This window comes from Pelophylax lessonae (genome assembly GCF_965119305.1).
Source record: "Pelophylax lessonae genome assembly, chromosome: 8".
In the NCBI taxonomy this organism is placed as follows: domain Eukaryota; kingdom Metazoa; phylum Chordata; class Amphibia; order Anura; family Ranidae; genus Pelophylax; species Pelophylax lessonae.
The window spans coordinates 7936497-7956576 of NC_138775.1; the positions used below are offsets into that span (position 1 = coordinate 7936497).

General features: G+C 49.4%; 1 protein-coding gene across 1 annotated transcript; it reads left to right on the plus strand.

Annotated features, from left to right (window-relative positions):
* Positions 1–493: 493 nt before the first annotated feature.
* Positions 494–19239, plus strand: GLYCTK (glycerate kinase). The gene is made up of 5 exons (XM_082266067.1): positions 494–607; positions 11605–11983; positions 13513–13664; positions 13969–14144; positions 18333–19239. Exons 1-5 carry the CDS (start codon positions 508–510, stop codon positions 19218–19220), a joined length of 1695 nt encoding a protein of 564 aa, XP_082122193.1. The 5' UTR covers positions 494–507; the 3' UTR covers positions 19221–19239.
* Positions 19240–20080: the final 841 nt, after the last annotated feature.

Genomic DNA, 20080 nt, shown 5'->3' on the forward strand with positions numbered 1-20080 from the left:
GGGGTATCACGATTGTTGGGTGTTACCTGAGGCCCGCGGGTAATACTCAGAGCGGGGGGGGGCGGTGGGTATCCCGGGGGGGGAGGGTGGCCCGCTCGGCTCTCTCCTGCGGTCGGGGCGGCTCAGGCTCAGCGCGGGATCGGCGCTCTCATTGTGTCCGCCATGTTGCCGGAGGGGGGAGGAGCCACCAGACAGTAGGAGGGAGACCTTTGCGGCTATTGGTCGCAGGTCCAATGACGTCAGAAGCCCCCGCCTTGTTGCGAATGGCTCGCTGGGGATTCAGGGAGGAGCTACGGCCACCGCCATGCTCTGATTGGCGCGCTGGAGACCTGGCGCCATGTTGCGATTGGCAGACTAGGAGGCGTGGTCATGTTCTGATTGGTCCGTTGTATACTCATGGCGCTAGTGGGAGTTACTTTAGGTGCCATGTTGTGAGTGGCACACCAGGGGGCGGAGCAGAACCCGGGAGTGGGGAGGAGTTACTCTAGACGCCATGTTCTGATTGGCATGGCAGAATCTCGTAGTGCAGAGAGGAGTCACAGCCGCGGCCATGTTATGATTGGCACTGTTGTCTTCTTACACCGGAAGTACTATTATCTACAGAGAGGTGAGGGGGTGTCAACCTCTGGTGTCACTGTGATGGAGGATTTACCCCTCTAGGTGACTCCAGTGTCTCTTTTTTTTCTGTATTTTACATTTTTGGAGGACTTCTTTCTTATTTATTTTCTATCCTTTAATTCTGTTGTCCTCGATATGCAGGCCGGGCTTCCAACGTTCTTCTGGGGGGACATTAACCACTTCTGGGCCGGAAGTTTTTACCCCTTTAATGACCAGGCCATTTTTTGCGATTCGGCACTGCGTTACTTTAACTGACAATTGCGCGGTCGTGCGACGCTGTACCCAAATAAAATTGATGTCCTTTTTTCCTACAAACAGAGCTTCCTTTTGGTGGTATTTGATCACCTGTGCGATTTTTTGATCATGCGCTATAAACAAAAAAAGAGCGACAATTTTGCAAAAATAACAATATTTTTCACATTTTTTTATATGAAATTCCCCAAAAAAAAAAAAATGTAAAAATCAAAATTGTTTAACATTTTCGGCCAATTTGTTTTCTGCTACCTATGTTTGGTAAAAAAAAAAAAATTGCAAAAAGTGTATTTTGATTGGTTTGCGCAAAAGTTTACTAACTAAGGGAAAGATTTTTTGTCATTTTTGTTGTTTTTTTTTTTTAACCAGTTGCCGACCACTGCACGACTATATACGGCGGCGGTCAGCCCCGGCCAGGCAGAGTGACGTATATATACGTCACTAGCCTGTTACTTCCTTGTGAGCCAATAGCGGGCGAGCGCCCGCCGCGGCTTGTTCACAGGGAAGTCAGTGCGTGTGACTGGCGGACCCGATGTCTGCCGCTCACTCTGCGATCGTCGGGGGAGAGGGAAAAAGGCAGGCGGCTGATGTAAACAAGCCGCCTGTCATTCTCCCCTGTGTATAAATAGTGATCATACAGTTCTACTATATAGGACCGTTGATCACTGTTCTTACACCTCAAGCCACAGCCAATCACAGTTAGAATCACGCCCCTAGGGACACACTTAACCCCTCCCTCTCCAAAAAAGTTAACCCCTTCACTGCCAGTGTCATTTCTTACAGTAACAGTGCATATTTATAGCACTGATTACTGTAGTAATGTCACTGGTACCCCCAAAAGTGTCAAAAATGTCAGTTAGAGGTCCGATCTGTCCGCCGCAATGTCGCAGTCCCGCAAAAAAAATCGCAGATCGCCGCCATTATGCCTTTTAAAAAAAACACCAAAAATGACAGAAATCTTTCCCGTAGTTTGTAGATGCGATAACTTTTGCGCAAACCAATCAAAATACGCTTTTTGCGATTTTTTTTTTTTTTACCAAAAATATGTAGCATAAAACAAATTGGCCGAAAATGTTAAACAATTTTGATTTTTACATTTTTTTTTTTTTTGGGGAATTTCATATAAAAAATGTGAAAAATAGTTATTTTTGCAAAATGTACTCTCTTTTTTTGTTTATAGAACAAAAAGTAAAAATCGCACAGGTGATCAAATACCACCAAAAGAAAGCTCTGTCTGTGGGAAAAAAAGGAAGTCAAATTAGTTTAGGTACAGCGTCGCACGACCGCGCAATTGTCCGTTAAAATCACGCAGTAAAAAAATTGCAAAAAAACCCCTGGTCAGGAAGGGGGTAAAATCTTCCTGGGCTTAAGTGGTTAACGAGTAATGGCGGCGATCTGTGATTTTTTTTTGCGGGACTGTGACATTGTGGCGGACAGATCGGACCCTTGACTGACATTTTTGACACTTTTGGGGTTACCAGTGACATTACTACAGCATAGTTGCCAACATTTGAAAAAAATTTCCAGGGACACTTTGCAGCACAGCTGTCAATTACTTACTACACCCACTTCCCTGAAGCTCCGCCCACTCTGCTTAATTAATCTCCGCCTACTTATCAGATTATAGGGTCTACTTCATAAAGAGAGAATTACAGGAGATTGAAAAGGGAATTGAAAACTTGAGGCCAAAGTAGCAGAGTTGGAATAATTCTCCCATTCAGCTGCACTACTTCTGCCTAAAGTTTAAAATTCTCATCACAATTCCCTGCAATTCTAAAATGTGAAATGTGCTCAGGTGTGACCATAGAAAACATGTAATATGGAAATATAAATAAAGTGCAAGGTGTAAATAAGTATGATTATACTATCTGCTATAATTAGGTTTTATTGTACTTATTTACACCTAATACTTTATTTATATTTCCATATTACATTTTTGTATGGTCACACCTGAGCACATTTCACACTTTATTCACCTGTCTTTCAATTCAGCCCTCTGTAGGGTGATAATTTTCATTTACATAAAACAATGTAGCATCCTTTCCTTCCTAACACATTACCCAGTCCATACCAGTATAGATCCTAACACATTACTCAGTCCATACCAGTATAGATCCTAACACATTACCCAGTCCATACCAGTATAGATCCTAAAACATTACCCAGTCCATACCAGTATAGATCCTAACACATTACCCAGTCCATACCAGTATAGATCCTAACACATTACCCAGTCCATACCAGTATAGATCCCAACACATTACCCAGTCCATACCAGTATAGATCCTAACACATTACCCAGTCCATACCAGTATAGATCCTAACACATTACCCAGTCCATACCAGTATAGATCCCAACACATTACCCAGTCCATACCAGTATAGATCCCAACACATTACCCAGTCCATACCAGTATAGATCCTAACACATTACCCAGTCCATACCAGTATATATCCTAACACATTACCCAGTCCATACCAGTATAGATCCTACCCCATTACCCAGTCCATACCAGTATAGATCCTAACACATTACCCAGTCCATACCAGTATAGATCCTAACACATTATCCAGTCCATACCAGTATAGATCCTAACACATTACCCAGTCCAAATTCTGCTCCATACCAGTATAGATATCCAGCATTAGATTTTTCCCATTAAGGATTGAGGTCTGTTTTCATTTTTTTGAGCAATATATACATATACACACATACACGGATATGTACACACATTTATCTAGAGCTAGAAAACTATATATATATATATATATATATATATATATATATATATATATATATATTTATATATATATATATATGTATCAATTAACAGGTGTATAAATTATATCTATAAAAAAAACATTATTGATAGTAGTAATTAATGGAGTGTGAGGCCTCCAGCTTGTCGGAAGGTGCTCTGCCTCCTCCTGCTGGTTGATTTTGGAAAGTGCACCATGCTGACACCCTGCCTTCGGTGACACGTTAAATTATTATTCTTTTTTTATTGGAATTTAGTGAGTGGGCACAGAGAGAGAGACAACCTGCTGCCAGAACTACTACTCCTAGCTGGGGTGAGAGCGACATTGTGTGGCACAAAATTAAAAAAAAAAAAAAAAAAAAAAAAAAAAATTTTAATGATTTACATTGTCCCTGAATTAACAGGGACACTGTAAAATACCCGGGACAGGCTCCTGTTTGCCGGGATTGTCCCGGGAAAAACGGGACAGTTGGCAGGTATGCCAGTGACATTACTGCAGTAATCAGTGCTATAAATATGCCCTGTTACTGTAAAAATTACACTGGCAGTGAAGGGGTTAACTTTTTTTTTTGAGAGGGAGGGGTTAAGTGTGTCCTAGGGGCGTGCTTCTAACTGTGATTGGCTGTGGCTACTAGTGTAAGAACAGTGATCAATGGTCCTACATAGCAGAACCGTATGATCTCCATTCTTACATTGGGAAGAATGACAGGCGGCTTTGTTTACATTAGCCGCCTGACTTTCTCCCGCTCTAACGGACGACTCGCGGACATCGGGTCAGCCGGACACACAGGGGGGTCCGAGCGGGAGCATGCATCTGGCGGCGCGCACTCGCTCCCAAAACCCTTACAGGCGAGCGACGTAGCCCTACGTCGCTTTGCCTGTGAGGGGCTGACCACTGACGTAAATAGTCGTGCGGCAGTCAGCAAGTGGTTAACGGACAATTGCGCGATCAAGCGTCGCTGTACCCAAATAACATGGATGTCCATTTTTTTCCACACAAACAGAACTTTCTTTTGGTGGTATTTGATCACCTGTGCGGTTTTTATTTTGCGCTATAAACAAAAAAAAAGCGAAAATTCTGAAAAAAAAAAAAAAACAATATTTTTCACTTTCTGCTATATAACATTCCCAATAAATAAAATGTAAAAATCTAACATTTTCCTCATTTTAGACCAATTTGTTTTCTGCTACATATTTATGGTAAAATAAATCCCAATAAGCATATTTTGATTGGTTTGCGCAAAAGTTATCGCGTCTACAAACTAGGGGAAAGATTTATGTAATTTTTATTTATTTTTTTAATAGTAATGGCGGCGATCTGCGATTTTTAGCGGGACTGCGACATTGTGGCGGACAGATCGGATCCCTGACTGACCTAGCTGATCCTGGGCGAATCGCCGTACATGTACGGCGCTCACTCTCGCTTGTCAGCAGGGACCCCGATGCACGGGGGAGGTGGCTCCGATTGCTGCCTGACACCCGCGGTTGCTCCCCGCTGAGAGAGAAGGACGGTCGGATGTTGTAAACACAGCTGACCGTTCTTCTCCCTGGAATGATCACAGAGTGCCTGTGATCCTTCTATATAGGATCACATGTCTCTATGGTCATTTCATAAGCCCCGCCCCCATTCAGTTAGAAACACTCCCCTAGGTACACATTTAACCCTTTGATCACCCACGGTGTTAACCCCTTCCCTGCCAGTGTCATTAATACTGTAACAGTGCATATGTATTACTGTAGTAATGTCACTGGTTCCCCCAAAAGTGTAAAAAATGTCAGTTAGGGGTCCGATCTGTCCGCCGCAATGTCGCAGTCCCACTAAAATTCGCAAATCGCCGCCATTACTAATAAAAAAATGAATAAAAAACAAATAAAAATGACATAAATCTTTCCCGTAGTTTGTAGACGCGATAACTTTTGCGCAAACCAATCAAAATACGATTTTTTTGTTTTTATCAAAAATATGTAGCAGAATGCAAATTGGCCTAAAATGTTAAAAAATTTCGATTTTTACATTTTTTTGGGGAATGTTATATAGCAGAATGTGAAAAATATATATATATATTTTTTTAAATTGTCGCCGTTTTTTTGTTTATAGCGCAAAAAAAAATAAAAATTGCACAGGTGATCAAATACCACCAAAAGAAATCTCTGTTTGTGGGGAAAAAAGGTCATTAATTTTATTTGAGTACAGCGTCGCACAACCGCGCAATTGTCAATTAAAGTAACGCAGTGCTTAATCGCAAAAAAGGGGGGTAAAATCTTCTGAAGTGGTTAATGACCAGGGCCAATTTTTGGAATTCAGAACTGCGTTATTTTAACGGACATTTGCGCAGTCGTGCGATGCTGTACTCAAATAAAATTTATGTCCTTTTTCCCCACAAACAGAGCTTTCTTTTGGTGGTATTTGATCACCTCTGCGATTTTTATTTTTTTTATTCTTTACGCAATAAACAAAAAAGAGCTACAATTCTGAAAAAAATAAAAAAAACAATATATTTCACATTCTGCTATATGACATTCCCAAAAAAAAAATGTAAAAATCAAATTTTTTCATCATTTTAGGCCAATTTGTAGTCTGCTTTTTGGTAAAAAAAAAAAAAAATCCCAATAAGCGTATTTTGATTGGTTTGCACAAAAGTTATTCCGTTTGCAAACTACGGGAAAGATTGATATCATTTTTATTTATTTTTTTTACTAGTAATGGTGGCGATCTGCAATTTTTAGCAGGACTGCGACATTGTGGCGGACAGATCGGACCCCTAACTGACATTTTTGACAGTTTTGGGGGGACCAGTGACATTACTACAGTAATCAGTGCTAAAAATATGCACTGTCACTGTGAAAATGACACTGGCAGGGAAGGGGTTAACACAATGCGTGATCAAGGGGTTAAATGTGAGCCTAGAAGAGTGTTTACTAACTGTGTGGGGGGCGTGGCTTGTGAAATGACCATAGAGGCATGTGATCCTATATAGAAGGATCACAGGCGCTCTGTGATCATTCCAGGGAGAAGAACGATCAGCTGTGTTTACAACATCCGACCGTACTTCTCTCTCAGCGGGGAGCGATCGCGTGTGGCCGGCCCCATGAGTCAGCTTACCCGCTTGCTAATAGGGCCATGTGCGCAACTCTTGCGGTGCGTGCGCCGCCAGGATCGCCGTACAGGTACGGCAATTTGCGCAGCTGAGCCAGCCTGCAGCAGTATATCTGCGGCTGGCAGTCGGCAAGTGGTTAAAGTATTTTAGTGCACACAAACGCAATATAATTGCCTCCTTCTTTTTTTTTTTTTATGTAAAATTTAATAGATGATGTCACGTACCTAGAACTATCCATAGGCAAGCGGAGCACCGGGGATATGGATAGATTGTGGCCTGGAAGCGGTGCACCGGGGATATGGATAGATTGTGGCCTGGAAGCGGTGCACCGGGGATATGGATAGATTGTGGCCTGGAAGCGGAGCACCGGGGATATGGATAGATTGTGGCCTGGAAGCGGTGCACCGGGGATATGGATAGATTGTGGCCTGGAAGCGGAGCACCGGGGATATGGATAGATTGTGGCCTGGAATCGGTGCACCGGGGATATGGATAGATTGTGGCCTGGAATCGGTGCACCGGGGATATGGATAGATTGTGGCCTGGAATCGGTGCACCGGGGATATGGATAGATTGCGGCCTGGAAGCGGTGCACCGGGGATATGGATAGATTGCGGCCTGGAAGCGGTGCACCGGGGATATGGATAGATTGCGGTCTGGAAGCGGTGCATCTGGGATATGTATAGATTGGGGCCTGGAAGCGGTGCACCGGGGATATGTATAGATTGCGGCCTGGAAGCGGTGCATCGGGGATATGGATAGATTGCGGCCTGGAAGCGGTGCACCGGGGATATGGATAGATTGCGGCCTGGAAGCGGTGCACCGGGGATATGGATAGATTGCGGCCTGGAAGCGGTGCACCGGGGATATGGATAGATTGCGGCCTGGAAGCGGTGCACCGGGGATATGGATAGATTGTGACCTGGAAGCGGTGCAGCAGGGATATGGATAGATTGTGGCCTGGAAGCGGTGCAGCAGGGATATGGATAGATTGTGGCCTGGAAGCGGTGCACCGGGGATATGGATAGATTGCGGTCTGGAAGCGGTGCATCTGGGATATGTATAGATTGGGACCTGGAAGCGGTGCACCGGGGATATGGATAGATTGCGGCCTGGAAGCGGTGCACCGGGGATATGGATAGATTGCGGCCTGGAAGCGGTGCACCGGGGATATGGATAGATTGTGACCTGGAAGCGGTGCATCTGGGATATGTATAGATTGCGGCCTGGAAGCGGTGCACCGGGGATATGGATAGATTGCGGCCTGGAAGCGGTGCACCGGGGATATGGATAGATTGCGGCCTGGAAGCGGTGCATCGGGGATATGGATAGATTGGGGCCTGGAAGCGGTGCACCGGGGATATGGATAGATTGGGGCCTGGAAGCGGTGCACCGGGGATATGGATAGATTGCGGCCTGGAAGCGGTGCACCGGGGATATGGATAGATTGCGGCCTGGAAGCGGTGCACCGGGGATATGGATAGATTGCGGCCTGGAAGCGGTGCACCGGGGATATGGATAGATTGCGGCCTGGAAGCGGTGCACCGGGGATATGGATAGATTGCGGCCTGGAAGCGGTGCACCGGGGATATGGATAGATTGTGACCTGGAAGCGGTGCAGCAGGGATATGGATAGATTGTGGCCTGGAAGCGGTGCAGCAGGGATATGGATAGATTGTGGCCTGGAAGTGGTGCACCGGGGATATGGATAGATTGCGGCCTGGAAGCGGTGCACCGGGGATATGGATAGATTGTGACCTGGAAGCGGTGCAGCAGGGATATGGATAGATTGTGGCCTGGAAGTGGTGCACCGGGGATATGGATAGATTGTGGCCTGGAAGCGGTGCACCGGGGATATGGATAGATTGTGGCCTGGAAGCGGTGCACCGGGGATATGGATAGATTGCGGCCTGGAAGCGGTGCACCGGGGATATGGATAGATTGGGGCCTGGAAGCGGTGCACCAGGGATATGGATAGATTGTGACCTGGAAGCGGTGCACCGGGGATATGGATAGATTGCGGTCTGGAAGCGGTGCATCTGGGATATGTATAGATTGCGGCCTGGAAGCGGTGCATCGGGGATATGGATAGATTGGGGCCTGGAAGCGGTGCACCGGGGATATGGATAGATTGTGACCTGGAAGCGGTGCACCGGGGATATGGATAGATTGCGGCCTGGAAGCGGTGCACCGGGGATATGGATAGATTGAGGCCTGGAAGCGGTGCACCGGGGATATGGATAGATTGTGGCCTGGAAGCGGTGCAGCAGGGATATGGATAGATTGTGACCTGGAAGCGGTGCATCGGGGATATGGATAGATTGTGACCTGGAAGCGGTGCATCGGGGATATGTATAGATTGGGGCCTGGAAGCGGTGCACCGGGGATATGTATAGATTGGGGCCTGGAAGCGGTGCACCGGGGATATGGATAGATTGGGGCCTGGAAGCGGTGCACCGGGGATATGGATAGATTGGGACCTGGAAGCGGTGCACCGGGGATATGGATAGATTGCGGCCTGGAAGCGGTGCACCGGGGATATGGATAGATTGTGGCCTGGAAGCGGTGCACCGGGGATATGGATAGATTGTGACCTGGAAGCGGTGCACCGGGGATATGGATAGATTGGGACCTGGAAGCGGTGCACCGGGGATATGGATAGATTGGGACCTGGAAGCGGTGCACCGGGGATATGGATAGATTGCGGCCTGGAAGCGGTGCACCGGGGATATGGATAGATTGGGACCTGGAAGCGGTGCACCGGGGATATGGATAGATTGGGACCTGGAAGCGGAGCACCGGGGATATGGATAGATTGGGACCTGGAAGCGGTGCACCGGGGATATGGATAGATTGCGGCCTGGAAGCGGTGCACCGGGGATATGGATAGATTGCGGCCTGGAAGCGGTGCACCGGGGATATGGATAGATTGGGACCTGGAAGCGGTGCACCGGGGATATGGATAGATTGCGGCCTGGAAGCGGTGCACCGGGGATATGGATAGATTGGGACCTGGAAGCGGAGCACCGGGGATATGGATAGATTGCGGCCTGGAAGCGGTGCACCGGGGATATGGATAGATTGGGACCTGGAAGCGGAGCACCGGGGATATGGATAGATTGCGGCCTGGAAGCGGTGCACCGGGGATATGGATAGATTGCGGCCTGGAAGCGGTGCACCGGGGTGGGGTGTGACCGCTCCTCTTAATGGAGACATTCGGGGCAGAGGAAGGGTTAAGCCCCCAGCTGTGTTTTTGTTGTTGAACTTCCAGAACTTTCTAATGATTAACAGAGAAACTTTCTGTGCAGCGAGCGTGGACTTTACCCTCCTCCAAATATACAGAGACCCATCCCCCGCTATTCTCCGATAGGGACCGTGCTGGACCCCCGACCAGAGACCCGGCACCTGTCACAGGTATGGAGGAAGTTGCTGATCAGAGATGTTACCTTAGGACTACAGAACACCTACCCCCTGCCCTCCTCTTCCCCCCATGTTATGGAGATGGGAAAGGGGTAGGTGTTCTGTATTTCTGTCCTAGGGTGACAACACTGCTTTAGATGTAGTACAGTCAGTGAGTGTTGTCACCCCAGGACAGGAAGTGCTTTCGCACTACAAAATCCCTCCCCCATGATAGGCAGATGGGAAGAGGGGGAGGTGTTCTGTATTTCTGTCCTACGGCGACAACACTGCTTTAGTCGCAGTACAGTTAGTGAGTGTTGTCACTCCAGGACAGGAAGTGTGTTGGTGCTACAGAACACCTCCCTTTGTGTTTTGAAGTTGAGGAAAGGGGGAGGTGTCCTGTATTTCTGTCCTAGGGCGACAACACTGCGTTAGATGCAGTACAGCCAGGGAGTGTTGTCACCCCAGGACAGGAAGTGCTTTCGCACTACAAAATGATCAGAGATGTTACCTTAGGACTACAAAACACCTTCCCCTGCCCACCTCCTCCCCCACGATAGGGAGATGAGAAGAGGGGGGGGGGTGTTCTGTATTTCTGTCCTAGGGTGACAACACTGCTTTAGATGCAGTACAGTGAATGAGTGTTGTCATCCCAGGACAGGAAGTGTGTTGGTACTACAGAACACCTCCCCCTGTGTTATGAAGTTGAGGAAAGGGGGAGGTATTCAGTAGTCCTGTCCTAGGGTGACAACACTGCTTTAGATGTATTAATGTCAGTGAGTGTTGTCACCCCAGGACAGGAAGTGCTTTAGTACTACAGAACACCTCCTCCATGATAGGGAGATGGGAGGATTGGGAGGTGTTTAGTAGTCATGTCCTAGGGTGACAACACTGTTTTAGATGCAGAGCCGTCTAAGTTTTGTCACCCTAGGACAGGAAGTGTGTTGTTACTACATTAACACCCCCCCCCCATGTTACAAAATTGAGGAAAGGAGGAAGTGTTCCGTAGTCCTGTCCTGGGGTGACAACACTTATTCAACTGTACTTAATCTAAAGCTGTGTTGTCACCCCAGGACAGGAAGTACTTTAGCACTACATGATAGGGAGATGAGAAGAGTGGGAGGTGTTCTGTAGTCCTGCCCTTGGGTGACAACTTTGCTCCTCCTCAGTACACTGAGTGAGCGTTGTCACCCTAGGACAGAAGGTGTTTTAGGACTATAGACCCCCACCCACCTATGTTAGGGAAATGAGGAGAGGGGGAGGTGTTCTGTAGTCCTTTCCTAGGGTGACAACACTGCTCCCCTATGGATACAGTAAAGTGAGTGTTGTCACCCCAGGACAGGAAGTGTTTGTAGACTACATATCATGTTAGGGAGATGAATGTGAGGGGGTGGTGTTCTGTAGTCTTGTCCTAGGGTGATAACATTGCTCCTCTATGGAGATGGGGGGCGGTAATATTTTTGTTTTTGTATCTGCAGAGGCGTGGCGGCTCCTCATGGGGCGGATCCTTCGTCTCCTGAACACACCCCGCCTCCTCCGCCGATACCACAGAGCGGTGGGGAAGATGGCCACCCTGCAGGACGACGCCCACCAGATCTTCCGGAGCGCGGTGTCAGCCGTCCTCCCCCCCCGCATGCTGCAGAGGGCGCTGGCGGTGAAGGAAGGGGCCGGCTCAGCCACCCTGGAGGTCGGGGGGAGGGAGTTCCGGCTGGACGGTAACCTGTACCTGGTGGGGTTCGGGAAAGCGGTTCTGGGAATGGCGGCGGAGGCGGAGCGGATAGTCGGGAGGCACCTGGTGAGGGGAGTGGTCAGCATTCCGCTGGGGATGGAGGAGAGTCTGAAGAGAGTCGGGAAGAGGTGAGAATACGTCACCCTGGGGGCGGGGCAGGGGGAGGAGCAGAGAAGGTGGGTATCTCACCGGGAGGGGGAGGTAATATAAGGCCTGCAAGCTATGCTACTGAAGTAACACAAAGCTGATGGGGGAGGGGCAAACTAAAGGACCTCATCCCAGCACACCCGGGGTCTTCAACCCTGCCCCTCCCCCCAGGCACCTACAATCTCTGCATCACTGCATTGTGAATTCAGGGTGCTTTGGGGGAGGGGGGGGCGGGACCATGACACCCTGCACTCACAGCCTTGCTCGGCGGGGGCAGGGCAATGACACCCTGCACTCACAGCCTCGCTCGGCGGGGGCAGGGCAATGACACCCTGCACTCACAGCTTAGCTTGACAGGGGTGGGGCCATGATACCTCCCACCCACAGCTTTCCTATAAGCGGGGGGCAGGGCATTGACACCCTCCACTCACAGCCTTGCCCAGGGGGGCAATGACACCCTGCATTCACAGCTTTGCTATAGGCGGGGGCAGGGCCATGACACCCTGCACTCACAGCTTTGCTATAGGCGGGGGCAGGGCCATGACACCCTGCACTCACAGCTTTGCTATAGGCGGGGGCAGGGCCATGACACCCTGCACTCACAGCTTTGCTATAGGCGGGGGCAGGGCCATGACACCCTCCACTCACAGCCTTGGTATAGGCGGGGGCAGGGCCATGACACCCTGCACTCACAGCTTTGCTATAGGCGAGGGCGGTGCCATGACACCCTGCACTCACAGCCTTGTTATAGGAGGGGGCAGGGCCATGACACCCTGCATTTACAGCTTTGCTATAGGCGGGGGCAGGGCCATGACACCTCACACTCACAGCCTTGCTATAGGCGGGGGCAGGGCCATGACACCTCACACTCACAGCCTTGCTATAGGCGGGGGCAGGGCCATGACACCCTCCAATCACAGCCTCACTATAGGCGGGGGCAGGGCCATGACGCCCTGCACTCACAGCCTTGGTATAGGCGGGGACAGGGCCATGACATCTCGCACTCACAGCCTTGCTATAAGCGGGGGCAGGGTCATGACACCTCACATGGGCAGGGCCATGACACCCTGCACTCACAGCTTTGCTATAGGCGGGGGCAGGGCCATGACATCCTGCACTCACAACCTTGCTATAGGCGGGGGCAGGGCCATGACACCCTCCACTCACAGCCTTGCTATAGGCGGGGGCAGGGCCATGACACCCTGCACTCACAGCCTTGCTATAGGCGGGGGGGGGGGGGGTGGCATGACACCTCACACTCACAGCTTTGTTGTAGTGATGTCAGGTGTCCTTCAGCCTGAAACACTGAGGACATCTTGTGGCCGAATAGAGATACTACAAGGGATGTCTCTGGATTGAAGGTAAGTCCTGCAGCTGGGGTGTCTAGCAGAGATCCAGAGGTTGGTGGGGAGCCCACACATTTTAAGGGAGGGGGGGCTACAGGGGGGGGGGGGGCATTTATAAAACGAAGATAATCCTTGGACTCAGTATGTTTGTCTGCTCTGTGCAGGGAGATGCTTCTGCCTCCGGGGGGCCGGGTGCTGGTCCGGGAGGGGGCCGCAAACAACATGGCGGACGAGGCAGCAGTGAGAGCCGCCAGGGAGATCCGGGAGACGGCGGAGAGACTGCAAGAGAGAGATATTCTGCTGGTCCTGATCTCAGGTATGAGGAGGGAGATCCTATCTACAGTATATACAACCATCAGTCTGCTGCAGGCAAGGCAGAGCATTTCCTTAGTCCCCCCCCCCCCCCCAGTGATCAGACTGTACATTGTAACTTTGTAGAAGGAGGAGGAGGCATTTCCTCAGTCTCCCCTCCCCCAGTGATCAGACTATACATTGTAACTTTATAGAAGGAGGAGGAAGCATTTCCCTTTAGATTGCAAGCTCTTTGCACCCAGTGCTTGGCTTGGATTCGGTCTGATTGATGTGTGTAGACAGATGCGGTTTTTCTCTTCTTTGCTCAGGTGGGGGCTCAGCGCTGCTCCCGGCTCCGGTCCCCCCGCTCACCCTGCAGGACAAGCAGACCATCACCCAGCAGATGGCGCTGAGAGGGGCGACCATCCAGGAACTGAACACCATCCGCAGAGCCCTGTCCCAGCTGAAGGGAGGAGGATTGGCCAGGGCGGCGTTCCCGGCACAGGTCAGTGGATGGAGACGGGGGGGGGGGGGGGGGGGACCAACCAGCAGGTGATACACAGACCTTTATTGGATTTGGTTTTAGGGCAAGGAACCTCCCCTCCCCCTCCCCCAAACTGTCTCAAAATAATAACAGGGACTGATTTTGCTTCCTTTTTTTATTAACAATAATCTTTATTAGAATTTTCATAATCAACATACAAACAAATAAACCTCCAATGCCCATCAGTACTACTAATCAGTGCTGCCAATAAGGGCCCATCAGTGTCTCATCATCGGTGCCTCCTGATCTGTGCCACCTCATCAGTGCCCATTAGTGCTGCCAATCAGTGCCCATCAGTACTGCTAATCAGTGCCCATCAGTGCTGCCAATCAGTGACCTCCAGTGCCCATAAGTACTACTAATCAGTGCCCATTAGTGCCACCTATCAGTGCTGCCAATCAGTGTCCATCAGTACTGTTAATCAGTGTCCATTAGTGCCACCTATCAGTGCCAATCAGTGCTGCCAATAAGTGCCCATTATTGTCTCATCATCAGTGCCCCTGCTCAGTGCCCACCAGTGCCTCCTATCAGTGCTGCCAATCGGTGCCCTACAGTGCCCATCAGTACTACTAATCAGTACCCATTAGTGCCACCTATCAATACCCATCAGTGTCTCATCACCAGTGCCTCCTGATCAGTGCCGCCTATCAGTGCCCACCAGTGCCTCCTATCAGTGTCCATCAGTGCTGCCAATCAATGCCCTCCAGTGCCCATCAGTACTGCTAATCAGTGCCCATTAGTGCTACCTATCAGTGCCCATCAGTGTCTCATTATCAGTGCTTCCTGATCAGTACCGCCTATCAGTGCAGCCTCATCAGTGCCCACCAGTGCCTCCTATCAGTGCTGCCAATCAGTGCCAATCAGTACTGCTAATCAGTGCCCATTAGTGCCACCTATCAGTGCCCATCAGTTTCTCATCATCAGTGCCTCCTGATCAGTGCAGCCTCATTAGTGCCCATCAGTGCTGCCAATCAGTGCCCTCTGATCAGTGCAGCCTATCAATGCAGCCTCATCAGTGCCTTCTGATCAGTGCCCACCAGTGCCTCCTATCAGTGTCTATCAGTGAAGGAGAAAAATTACCTGTTTGCAAAATTTTATAACAAAATATGAAAAACATTTATTTTTATTTTTTCCAAAATTTTTGGTCTTTTTTTTGTTTGTTTAGCAACAAATAAAAACCACAGAGGTGATCAACCACTTCTGGCCCAGGAGATTTTACCCCATGCCGACATTTTTTGCGATTCGGCACTGCGTTACTTTAACATGCAATTGCACGGTTGTGCGACGCTGTACTCAAATAAAATTGACGTTCTTTTTTTCCCATAAACAGAGCTTTCTATTGGTGGTATTTGATCACCTGTGCGATTGTTATTTTTGCGCTTTAAACAAAAAAAGAGCGACAATTCTGAAAAAAAAAAATAAAAAAACAATATTTCACTTTCTGCTATAAACATTCCCAATAAAAAAAAAAAAAATCTTATTTTTTTCATCATTTTAGGACATTGCGGCGGACAGATCGGACCCCTAACTGACATTTTGACACTTTTGGGGAGACCAGTGACATTACTACAGTAATCAGTGCTAAAAATATGAACTGTCACTGTACTAATGACACTGGCAGGGAAGGGGTTAACCTAGGGGAGATCAAAGGGTTAAATGTGTGCCTAGGGGGTGCTTTCTAACTGTGTGGGGGATGGGCTTGCTGGGCGAACACAGAGACCTGTGTGCCTAAATAGGAGGATCCCTGTGTTCATCACTGACAGAACAGCGGTGTGCCGTGTTTACACTGACAGAGCGTGTCTCCATGGGGAGCGATTGTTGGGTGCCCAGCGGACATCGTGTCTGCCAAGCCCACTGATTGGCTCCCCCTGTAGCCAATCGGCACATGCGCGCGGCGCCACTAACTGCTACACGAACGACATATACAGTATGTATGTTGTTTCATGTAACAGGGCCGACCTGCTGCAGTATAACTATGGCGGCTGGTCAGCAAGAGGTTAAATACCACCAAAAGAAAGCTCTTTATGTATGGATATATATGGGTACAGTCTTGCATGACCGCGTAATCGTCATTCAAAGTGTGACAGCGCTGAAAGCTGAAAATAGTCCTGGGCAGGAAGGGGCATTCCATAAGATCTGCCTATGCAGGTGAGTGGGGCCTGGAGATAAAAACAAACCAAGCAGCTCTTATTAACCCCTTCAATACCGGGCACTTTCACCCCCTTCCTGCCCAGACCAATGTTCAGCGTTCAGCGCTGTCACTCTGTGAATGACAATTGCGCGGTCGTGCTACACTGTACCCATATAAAATTGTTATCATTTTTTTCACACAAATAGAGCTTTCTTTTTGGATGTATTGAATCACCGCTGGGTTTATATTTTTTGCTAAACAAACAAAAAAAAAACCCGAAAAATATTTTTTTAGTTTCTGTTATAAAAAAAAATGTGCAAGTAACTAATTTTTCTTCTTCAATGATGGGCACTGATGAGGCTGCACTGATGATGGGGACTGATGAAGCTGCACTGATGAGGCTGCACTGATGGTCACTGATGAGGCTGCACTGATAAGGCTGCACTTATGATGGGGACTGATGAGGCTGCACTGATGATGGGGACTGTTGAGGCTGCACTGATGGTCACTGATGAGGCTGCACTGATGTTCACTGATGATGGGGACTGATGAGGCTGCACTGATGGTCACTAATGAGGCTGCACTTATGATGGGGACTGATGAGGCTGCACTGATGATGGGGACTGTTGAGGCTGCACTGATGGTCACTGATGAGGCTGCACTGATGTTCACTGATGATGGGGACTGATGAGGCTGCACTGATGGTCACTAATGAGGCTGCACTGATGATGGGGACGTATGAGGCTGCACTGATGGTCACTGATGAGGCTGCACTGATGGTCACTGATGAGGCTGCACTGATGGTCACTGATGAGGCTGCACTGATGGGCACTGATAAGGCTGCACTGATAATGGGGACTGATTAGGCAACACTGATGGGCACTGATGAGGTTGCACTGATAATGGGCACTGATGAGGCGACACTGATGGGCACTGATGAGGCTGCACTGATTGGCACTAATGAGGTTGTGAAAAAAATATTGTATATACTAATTACTAACAGCATATACCCACTTGTGCCAGACTAGCGTAATAACAAATTCCAAAGCCTTAAATACAATATATAAAGCAGTGATAGTAAAAGTGAGGAGGTTGCACTGATGGGTACTGGTGAGGTTGCACTGATGATGGGCACTGGTGAGGCTGCACTGATGGGCACTGACGAGGCTGCATTGATGGGCACTGACAAGGCTGCACTGATGATGGGCACTGATGAGGCTGCAGTGATGAGGCTGCATTGATGGACACTGATGAGGCTGCACTGATGGGCACTGATGAGGCTGCAATGACGAGGCTGCATTGATGGGTACTGATGAGGCTGCACTGATGGGCATTGATAGACGGCACTGGTAGGCACTGTAAGGTGGCACTGATAAGCTGCCCTGATGAGCACTGATAGATGGCACTGATAACTTGCACTGATAATCAAGGCACCACATGGGAGGAGGTCGGTGGACATTCTCTCCGAACTGGAGAGCCATGTTGTAGCCATCTTTCGGCTATAGCGCAGGCAGGAACTGGTTAAAGTTGTGTAACGCCCCTTCCTATAGGTGTATTCCAGCTTCCAAAGCCTGGCTGAAAAACTCCCAGAGATGGAATCATCCCATCCTGCCTTGTTGCTAGGAGGTTGCTAGGACACTCCCAGCTGCTATAGATCACCTCCACCATCACAGGAGAGAGCAATCAAACCCCCGTCACACTCGTGGTCCGGCTGCTATAGATCACCTCCACCATCACAGTTGAGAGCTCTGAGTCTCCCTCCCTTCTGTGCTCAGGAGGGGATAGTGAACTGTGCGTGTGCAGGGGTGTGAAGGTGGGTGTGAGTGCTGGAAGTGTCCTAGCAACATCCTAGCAACGAAGCAGGATGGAGGGGATGGCGTCTCTGGGAGTTTTCTCAGCCAGGCTATAAGAGATACGTAGATGATCTTCACCTATAACAAGGGCGTTATTTACCTTTTTAACCCTATCCGGCTTTGGTTCCGGCGCTCCACCATTACATCTGTCCTTTCCCTTTGCAGGTTGTCAGTCTGATCCTGTCTGATGTCATCGGGGACGACCTCCATGTCATCGCCAGCGGTCCAACAGTTCCCAGCGCTCACAGCGCAGAAGATTGTCTGCGGATTCTTGATAAATACAATCTGAGGGGCGGCGCGGTGCCGGAGGCGGTAGAAGTCGCCATAACGTCCAGACCAGAAGAGGAAGGAGAAGAACACTTCCCGCACGTCCACAACATCCTCATCGGCTCCAACCTGATCGCCCTACGGGAGGCTGAGCGGGAGTCTCAGAAGTTGGGTTACCTTCCTCTCCTGCTCTCCACCGCCATCAGCGGAGACGTGGTGCCCGTGTCGCGGTTTTTCGCCCTCCTGGCTCGGGTCATCTGCTCTATCCTGACCTCCAGCCCTGAGCAGGTGCAGCTGGAACAAGAGATCCTCCACCTGGCCTCCACTATGGCCATCCCCGGCCTTCATCTCGCCCAACGGCTGCAGGAGGTGAAGGAGAACCCCGGGAACGCGGACGCCGTCTGCGCCCTTTTCGGAGGGGAGATCACAGTGCAGGTTCGGGGGAAGGGCAAGGGTGGGCGGAACCAGGAGCTGGCGCTACGAGTGGCTGCGGAGTGGCATCGGTCTTCGGCGGCCATGGCGGGATGCGAGGTGCTGTTCCTGAGCGGGGGCACCGATGGACAAGATGGTCCCACCGAAGCCGCCGGAGCTTCCTCCTATCCGCGGCTCGTGGCACAGGCTGGAGAGAGCGGATTGGATGTGGAGAATTCCCTTAATGCCAGCGATTCCAACGGCTTCTTCAGGCACTTCCAAAATGGCCAACATCTCCTGGTGACGGGACTGACCGGGACTAACGTCATGGACGTTCAGGTGCTTCTCGTGCGGAGACACGCAGAGAGGCCGTGACCACCTTCTTATAGGAATGTCCAATCAGTGCCGGGACAAGGTCATCCAGTGCCCAGGGCAAATGTGTCAAACTGCACCCCCTCCTTACCTTAGGGTCAGGGCGCCTCCATCCCTGCATTAACCCATTGCACCCAGGGCTGGAGTCCATCCTGCCCACCCCTTGTCCCGGCCCTGTGTCCAATAATAAACAGAATCATCCATAGGGGGCGCTACAACACAGCAATGTCCAGACTTTATCTTTGTTCAAAAATAAAACATATTTTATTAGTAAATTATTTATTTGCATCGATATGTCTGTGATCTGTGCTCCGCATTATTACATACTCTTCTAATAAATAACTTATTAACCCCTTGCCTACTGGGCACTCCCCCCTCCCCTTCCTGCCCAGGCCAATTCTCAGCTTTCAGAGCTGTCACACTTTGAATGACAATTGCGCGGTCATGCTACACTGTACCCAGATGACATTTTTTATCATTTTTTTTTCAAACAAATACAGCTTTAGGGAAATTTAGGGGAAAAAAAAACAGTTTTTATAAATTTTGCAAACAGGTAATTTTTCTCCTTCATTGATGTACGCTGATGAGACGGCACTGATGGGCCCTGATAGGCACTGGGAGGCTGCACTGATGGGCACTGATAGGCTGCACTGATAGGTGGCACTGGTAGGTGGCACTAACCTGCACTGGTAGGTGGCACTGGTGGGCACAGTTGCTCTTCCTCTTCGGAACCAATGTCCCTCTGACAGCAGCCGGCAACCGGCTGCTGTTTACATCACGTGATCAGCTGGTAGGTGACACTGATAGGCAGCACTGATGATGGAGCAGCGATAGGTGGCACTGGTGGGCATTAATAGGTGGCA